At 30.2% G+C, this 9597-nt stretch overlaps 1 protein-coding gene across 3 annotated transcripts in view; it reads left to right on the forward strand.

The window, feature by feature from the left end:
- LOC106468311 (mediator of RNA polymerase II transcription subunit 13-like) overlaps positions 1-9597 on the forward strand; it is a 98033-nt gene that overhangs the window by 26617 nt on the left and 61819 nt on the right. For all 3 annotated transcript variants that reach the window (XM_022396655.1, XM_022396656.1, XM_013928729.2), the window contains 3 exons: positions 3799-3966; positions 4173-4626; positions 6619-7177. In XM_022396655.1, coding sequence (XP_022252363.1) covers positions 3799-3966; positions 4173-4626; positions 6619-7177 — 1181 coding nt within the window. The remainder of the gene's footprint in view (positions 1-3798; positions 3967-4172; positions 4627-6618; positions 7178-9597) is intronic.

A 9597-nucleotide genomic window follows, 5' to 3' on the forward strand; every position in this document is an offset into this window, starting at 1 on the left:
GTAATAAGTTAGTAAAGTAGTATTAGTACTTATTATATATATATATATATATATATATATATTGTTGTTGTTGTTTCTCTTTTAAGAAATTATTTAGGCTGATAAGGCCTAATGTAAACAGGCTTGTTGAGACAACAAAACTTGATATGTTTGAGTGCAAAATAATTTAACAAAGCCTGCTTCATCTTGTTATACAAAAAACATTAAATTTTCTACATTATAATTCAAGTGAAGTATGAAATGAAAAAAAACAAATAAGGATTGTAATTATGATGGAAGTTCTTCACAAACATATTTTTTTCTAGTAACATCACCAAGCTAAGTTTTTATCACTTTGTCCTGATATTTATGCTAATCTTTGCTGAACTGGAAGTTGTATTAGCCTATACAGAAAAAATGCTTTCATGATGTGCTTAAATCACTAGCCTATTATTTCTTGTAGTTTAAATATAGGAAATTACATTACAACATGACAATTGAGGTTAGAAACAATAATTGGTTAAAAGTTGATAAAACAACATTTATATTCAAGTTACAAAGTCAAATTAATTCTATTTTACTTAAAACTATTTGACTTTCCTCTCAGGGTCTATGTGTGCCGTAGTATGCTCAGAAAACATTCAGGAAATTTTAACAGAAATTGTTTTTATGTGTGATAAAAAGACTACAAGTTTATTTTCTTTAATACTTTTTTAATTCAGTGATTAAATTTTGTCCTTGAGATGGGATACACCCACCCATGCATTATAAAGTTAAATAATGGTAATTAAATATTAGAAAAATTGGGTTATGTCTTCATAAAATAATTTATAATTTTACCGGTAATTTGAGTTCCTAATTCATATGAAACTACAGACGTAGTATTTTGACATCACAAACATCTAATTTGAACCAGTGCTGCATTCAACATACCACATAACACACAAAAATTAAATGAATTTAATATTAAATTTTAAATTAAGAAATTGAGTAAGGGTATAATACTAAAATTTGAATTATAATCTACAGTTTGATACCAAAGTTATTGACACAAATTCATGAAATAGTAGTTCAATGAAATTTTGAATGAGAGTCAACAAACAAGATGACATGGTCTTTCACCCGTCTAGAAAGGGTCAAGTCCTGAGACTTAGAGTATTAAAATGTATTTATTCCCACACAAAAGAAAAAGTAATGTCATTCAGCACATAAATTCCTCAATGATGCAATGAAGATGGACACTACCTGTCAGTTCAGAGTGGTGAGCTTGAACTGTTTGAAGATGTTGCTTGGTAAGACAATATATAGCTGGAGGCTGTCTCACATCCACACTGGTACATACTGTACTTTCTCCATGGACAAAAAAATTAAAGGCAAAAGAAAACTGGTGGCTGTAAAGTACAAGGTAAATTCATAAACACAGACTCTTAGTTTCTTTCTTTTAACTATTCTACAGCTACTTCAATTTTTCTGCTTCTTTTTATTGTTATTTTTGGGTTCTCCTGGCAGAAGACTATACCCCCCCCCCCCAGCCACAGCTTTGCACCCCCATGGAGAAACCACTGTCATAAAATATTAACAAGCATGAATTTCTGTCTAAAGATAATGACAAGCTAGATCATAAAATAAGAAGGTTATATTTTTTCTATTTGCAAGATATTGCTCATGTAATAATTCCAATACATTTCTTTCTTTTGAACCAATATTTCAATGAGGTAGGGTGTGTCTTTAGTCTGCTCGAAATTTCATATGTTTTTAGACTAAAATATATCTTAGCTACTGAGGTTCATAAATTATAGTGGAATGCTATGGTACCGATGTAGTAATTTATAATTTTTTAGTTATTCAAATGTATATATATAAAACTTAAAAAACATTATTCTCTTTCATATCCTCCACTTGCAAAATTTCTGAAGGCTTAGCAACCTATGTCAAATAGCAACCGAGTACAAAGGTCATAACTAGAAGAGATAGTTGTTTGCTTTACTGTTCTATGTTTTAAGAAAAATAACTTTAAGAACTTATTTCAAAAATAGCAATAATCTATATACATATATAATGTATAATAATTGAAATGTGACTGTATTTTACAAAATACTAGTCTACTAAAACACAACCAAGACAAGTTACTTTGTGCAGACCAAAGGTCAGTTTTATGTTATTTGATACATACGTGAACCACAACATTGTAACTTCTGTATTGTTAGCCAGGCATGGCTAAAAGGTCAATATAATCAAAATAATAAATATATATATAAATGTATAATGTTATGAGATTTAAGCTATTAAGACTAAACATTTATGTTTTCGTGTTATAATTTTTGTTCATTCAAGAATGAAAGAGGCATAATTTATATTTATTTCATAATTTTTTATGGTGGTTGCAAGATCAGTGAAATCTACCGAACCCATACAGAGATTTATTAGTGAAAATAACAGATAAAATATAAATTTTCTTCTTAAGAAATGTTTGATAACTATCTGGACATTATAAAGGTTTTGCATGTGAAATTTGAACATTTTCTGATGCATAAAAGTATATTTAATCTTAAAATGAAAATTACTTTGCATGATAGATAGGCAACATGCGAAAAGAAAAAAGCATGAGAAAGACACTGATTTACAAACCTTAAGTTTTAATAAAAAAATTTATAGTTTGCATATGAAAGCATGGTAATGTTTACTGCTAAACTGCCGAATTTTATTAACACTTGCTTAATAATTTAAAAGTTATAGCATGAAAACTATAACAAGCACAAAATGGTTACGAGTTGGTCCTAGGGACCGAAATAGTTAAAGGATGTCATTTTGATGATTGCCTAGTGATTATTATTTAAGATTTGAAAAGTTGTATTGTTATTAGAAACAAATTTAAATAAACCTCATAAAACTTTATTGTAAGTAGAGCTGGGCAGTTAATTTAATTTGCTAATCAGTTAATGGCCAGGCTCATAGGTCAGTTACATTCAATTAATTGGTTATTCTCACAAAAGTTGGATAGTTGCAATAATCAAAATAGTTATAATTGGAAATACTAATTTCAACTACTTGATTATTTTCATGAATCATGGCATTAATTAAGGTGAGCAACCTTGAATTAATTGAAAAGTTATGAGAAAACATAATGGCAATATTTATAAATATTTATAATAAAACTTTATTGTAAGTAGAGCTGGGCAGTTAATTTAATTTTGCTAATCAGTTAATGGCCAGGCTCATAGGTCAGTTACATTCAATTAATTGGTTATTCTCACAAAAGTTGGATAGTTGCAATAATCAAAATAGTTATAATTGGAAATACTAATTTCAACTACTTGATTATTTTCATGAATCATGGCATTAATTAAGGTGAGCAACCTTGAATTAATTGAAAAAGTTATGAGAAAACATAATGGCAATATTTCGATTACTGGTATAGTTGGTGTAATTAAATATGGTAATAATCAGAAACACTAATTTCGACAAGTTGTTTAATTTAAGTAACACTAATTAATGTAATCAATGCTCATAAGTAATAAATTACATCAATAAATTGAATTCATGACTCATATGTAATTGTAATTCCTAGAAAATGAGTACTTATTCTTGCCATCACATAACTTATTTCAGTTCATTTTACAATTTGTATGAGTACATATGTTTCAATGCCCAAAGAACAGTTGATACCTGAAATTGTCTGGAAATACTGTAAGTTGTACTCTTACTACTTTTACCTTTATTTTTGAGAAGATAATGTATGGTAACTTATCTTTTTAAATAAAGTTATAAATACAATCACTCGTAAGAATCACTGTTGTATTTCTCTTATATCGTTTGTAGTTATTCTTAGTCCTTATGGACTAGCAGGAACCTTAACAGGGCAGACATACAAGCAAAATGATCCTGGGATACAACAGCTGTTGGTAGAGTGGCAGCAATTTTATCCTTTGAATAAGACAGAAACAACAGGCTCTGATGACATGCCATGTTTGGTAGAGGTCAAAGTTGGTATGTGTTTATTAAGTTTTTCCTTGCACATACTGTTATCTTGTAAAACCTGAAATTGTAATTTTGTTACAGTTTGTTCTTAATGAGTTTCATTAAGATTATTATATTTTAGACTGTCTTTGTTTGAAAGTTTTAGTGCTGTTTGTAAAATAACATTTAAATTTTACTATATTTTAATTCACTGTTTTACTGACCTTTATTTGTAGCTGGAGTGAAAATGAAGTATCCGTCCTGTTATGTATTTGTTACTGAGAATGATGAAAAAATGATGACCAATCTATCATCAGGAGGAGGCACTATTGCTCCATCTGTCATTACTCTTGCTCCACAGTCCAGCCAGAAACCTAATGGCCACATGAATGTCTTGACTCCACCCACCTCTCCTTACAATACATGTTTAGCCAGTAGTCTTCAATGTAGCAGATATGTTGAAACTGCAATGCCTGGACTCCTTAATAATCAGTCAGGCCATCAGATTTCATCATTTCCTGATGAAGTGTGCTCTCTTACTACTCACCGACTGAAGTCTGATACCAGGCAGGATAACATCATACACCATCATCCTCCTTTCACTGAGAACTCGGAACCTGATGATTCATTATCATTTCTACAGTGGGAGTTTAATGACCCACGTACTCAAATCGACTGTTTTTGTATGAGGTAGTTTTGTTGTTCTCACCATTTAGTTTAATGTTAAAGATTCTGTTAACCAAGGCTATAAAATAAATTATTTTGTTGAAAAGTTTAGATATAAAATGAATTGTTTTGTTGAAAAGTTTGGATATGATGCTATTGAAATATTACTAATGTGTTAAGAGAAAAAAAAATATGTCATTTTTACCTCAAATATTTGGGTTCTATACATAAATAGTAAATTGTATTCAAGCTACCTTGTATGAATCTTTTGTGTTAACCTAAATATTCTAACAGAAAAGGAAAACAGTATTAGATTCTGGTATACAAAGTCACTAATATATAATTAATAGTATACTTGTAAACTCTGCTTTAAGTGTTTGCTTTAAAAAAAATTCAGAAAATATTACATTAACTACAGTATGTTGGATGTTTATTTGTTTTTTATCACAATAGCAGGGATTAAACCAGACTCTTGCCCTTCAGTGGCACAGCGTTATGTCTGTGGACTTATAATGCTAGAAACCGGGTTTTGATACCTGTGGTGGGCAGAGCACAGATAGCCCATTGTGCATCTTTGTGCTTAACTTGAAACAAACAATCAAATAAACCAGACTCCAAAAACTGGTAGAACTCGCTTCTTTATCCATGTGCCAACAGAGAGAAGTTCTTGAAAATTGGAAGACTTCACACTTCTGTATCAATGAATTCACAATGTGAAAATACTGTTTAATAATGGAAATGTTGTTTATTTAGGGGTTAATTATTTCCATTACATTTGTGTGTTTCTATGAATATGTATAAACATACATATGCAATTTGAAGCATTAATTAATGATGATTGTACTTTTTTATTTAAAAGTTTTTCATTAGAATCTATGTTTTTTTTTTCAGTTTGAATCAATAAAATGATGTTTTCATTCAAAGTGATACAAAAGCATTTTCTAAATTCACTGTCTTTCTCTTTACTTTTTTATTTTATTTTTGACTTATATTTTGTAAAGCCAGTCTTGATTTGTAGTCTTAGCAGGATTTTCATGTCCATATGCATATACATAGCTTTTCCCTGTGTCTTTTCAAATTGAGCATTACCAAATTCCCTTGATATCTTGCAAATACCAATTGGAGTCATTCGGATTAAAAACATTTTTGACTTTCCATTCTCTAATTTTAATTTGCCTTTTGTTTCTGGCTAAAATTTGACTCTGGTTTCTCTGAAGGTTTTACACCTAGCCAATTTGCTAGAGACATTCTGAGTGAATGAAGAATACCATTATGCACAGAATGATTTGATTGCATGCTTAAACTGCAATTTAGTGAATATAAACTATTCAAAATGGTAACACTTTATGGTACATACCTTGCATAATTAAGGATTACCTCCCATAACAAAAAAATCCAATCAAACATACAGCAATCCATGTATCAAAAAAACGTGACACCTTTCCCAATCATTATGGTTACTCTTCTGTAATCCACTGTTAGTGATAATCACTAAGCCAATTATGTTTGTCAGTACAAAAAACAGTCAACTATTGTTTAAGCTCAACTTCAAATAAGTACCAATGCATGTAATTTGCATTGACATAAATACCACTTGAGAGAGATCAGATTGATCATGCAGATTGACTTATGCCTATATTATGCATGCAGAGGTGGGAGAATATGGTTAAGCAGGTAGTATATTGTTGATTTGATATACTTATGTCAAGAGTTTTTTGAAAATGCAGTGAGTTTTGAAACTGCATTTGGCACTATGGGTTATTGACTGAGCTGAAAGGTGAGGATGACTTGAATATCATCACTGGGGAAATAAAAAACAAAATAGAAACTATGAAGGTGAAGTTTAAAGGCACTTTACCCAGACACATGACCCCTGAAGAGTTTGTTTTATTTTATTTTACCTTTATCTGGAGAAACATAATGTAACCATTGATATTTGGTTTGAACAGTATTTCAATTTAGATTTCTCACAATTTTTCTCTCAGTATAGAAACAATTAATTAATGTATTTTTCAGGTCTAGAAGTAAAAGGTGTTCATCAGGAGGAAATAGAGTATCTTGTGGGGTTGGAGCTAATTCTAGTTGTTCAAGTCCTCTTAATCATGGTATTGCTTCCAACTCCATAGCAGAGAAAGAAAGAGGACAGCAACGAACAAGAGGAACAGTACCATTTCATAAGAGGAGTCATGTTTCTAGCCATTCACTTGTTGCAAACATAGACAGCCCAGCTACTTTAAGAGCCCCTCCAGTTCCTGGATTAGCAGGAGCAAATTCCAGATATTTGTTTGTTCAAAAATGTGTAGGTTTGATGGGAAATAGTTCAAATACCTTACAACATTTACAGACATTAACAGGGCAGCCAATGTCTGTAGAGTCTTCTCATCCAGGCACTCCTTTGCTGCTCGAAGGTGCCTTGTCTCAGCCTTCTTCCACAGACCCAGCTATGCCAACACTTTCTCCCCATCCACCTGGTGTTAAAGAAGACCCAGAGATGAGAAAGGAGGGACTTCACTCACAGAATCCTGCAGTTTTCTCATCTTGTAACACCACGAAAGAAAAGTACTTAGTTGATCAGGTAATCTCTTAAAAGTTTCATTACAGTCATCTTTTCCTGAGCATGTCACAAGGTTTTAGTGAGTTACATTCAAAATTTTATTAAAGTACTTTATTATCATGATATACAAATAAACTTTGCATAATATCTATTAAAAACAGTTAGTTTTGAGTAGTTAGTGATATTTGAAAATAATGCATTGACTAAAATCATCTACTCCAAAATGGGTGTTTATATCCAAGGCTTTAGAAAATTAATCTAAAGTGGGCATTTCTAGTAAATGAAGCTGGATGTTATAAAAAAGATTCAACACAAACTTGAAAGTGATAAATTGTATTATTCTGAAATGTCATTAATATTTAATATAGTTTGATACAAAAAATAGGAGAAACACATTTGTTGATGAATTTTTTGTACATAGGCTTTTTTCTTCAATATAATTTATAACCTTTGACATAAAGAACTATAAATTAGGGCTTGTCATTATTTTTTTTATCTTTACCACTGAGTAAATAATTTCTCATGGACTCTGTTTCTGTTTATGTCTCTAGTTTTTACTACCTTAAGTAAATTTGGTTAGAATAGTTTTATGCTCTGAAAAGTTTGACAAATATATCTCTACTACTAAATAGTAATCAGTTAAAATCTTGCTCTATCTTTTTTATCATTGTTATACGTAATGTGACATTGTGATTGTTAACTCATTTAGTAGGTAACATATCCTCACTTCTCCAAAGAAAATCTATTGTAATCTTACTAAAACCTGTTAAATTTGGTGAGATTAACCCTTTGCTACAGATAGGTCAAAGTATGCATCTCACAACCTTTTATAGACTTACATTCAAAACGTAATTAAACTACTTCATTATCAATGTACACAAATTTGGCACCAAAAGGTAGTTAATAAATCAGATTTTGATGTTATTTAAGTGTTAAATTCTTTATTTTATAAGGAAATATTTTATAAAGTCCTCAATCTTCCCCAGTGTGAGAATTGTGACATTTGTTCTCTAGGTCTTCTCCCATCTCTAATTTATTTATCATCCCTCTCTGAAGTATAGAATTGTAATATAGATATTACTAAGGCAAAATCTAATTTTTCTATCATTCAATCTTATTTCTTTATGGAGTCATAAACTAGAAAATCATACCCATCTGTCATATCCTCTCTTTCACAAATTGCCACTCTAGCATTTTATAGTATATCATTTATTACCAACAGAAAGGCAGAGTTTTAATTTATCAAGTGACATATAATGCTACATTGTTTTCAGTATAGAGTATATTTCATCTTCAGTTTGAAAGTTTATCTCTTGGTGTTCAGATTGAGCAGCAAAGGGAACTAATTTAAACTCCTCTTGTCTTTGTTAGTCAGCCAGTTAAACTATAAACATATAGGACATTGTTTGTTTTTTGTGTTGTTATTCTGTGTTTTTAGGTACATAGAAATATAGTGTACTAGAACTATTATTATAAGCAAAAGTAGGCTTAAATTTCATTGACAACTGACAGCATAAAAATAAGAGGTCAAAGTTAAATACTACATTTCATGTTTTTCATGTATATTCTTTATTTATTGTTAAAAAAATAACTAAAATGTAAGAATAGAAACATATTAGGTTACATTATGTAAGATAATGAAAAAATAATAATAATAACTCTTCACAGGGTTTGCTCGCGAGCAGCTCATGCATTACATCAATCGATAATTTAATGTGAGCTGTGTGTTTACCAAGGTATTTACAACTTATGTGGTGGAATTATTAGTTAAACATGGTCAGAGGCTATAAAATGATAAAACTTAAGTACAAACTGGTGTAGACTGGTATAAGCTTTAAGCTATTTAGTATAAACAATTGTAATTTCCTGTTACAAGCTACTGTCATTCTAGAAATAAAAGAAGGGTAATTTAGATTTGTTTAATTTTTTGTTTATTGGTTACAAGATCAATCAAATTGACCAAGTTCATATAGAATTAGGATAGAGAAAATAAGAGATGCAATATACAATTTTACTGAAGAAAAACGTTTGATATTTATGAGGTTTTAGGGGTTATGCAAATGAAATGTGAAAATTTATGGATGAAGAAAAATATTTTTAATGTTAACATGAAAATCACTTTATACTTGTAAGGCTCATATGACTTCATAAATTCACAGACAAATTTTTAGTAAAAATACTTAATTAGAAAATCTGATTGTTTTGTGTACAAACGTTTTGTAATGTTCACTGATAAGCTTGCCAAATTTAGTGAAGATATGCAGAACGTATTTAAAGTTATAGTATGGAAACTCTGCTGACTACTTTGTGTTTACAAGATTGGTCACATTGGCTGATTCCATATGGAAAGAGTTAAGAGTATCATAGCCATATATATAGCAACAATATATACACCTGGAAAAAAGTTAAGCACCCCCGTGTTTTTTTCAAGTGATTCAGAT

This window comes from Limulus polyphemus, unplaced genomic scaffold (genome assembly GCF_000517525.1).
Source record: "Limulus polyphemus unplaced genomic scaffold, Limulus_polyphemus-2.1.2 Scaffold2960, whole genome shotgun sequence".
Taxonomy (NCBI): domain Eukaryota; kingdom Metazoa; phylum Arthropoda; class Merostomata; order Xiphosura; family Limulidae; genus Limulus; species Limulus polyphemus.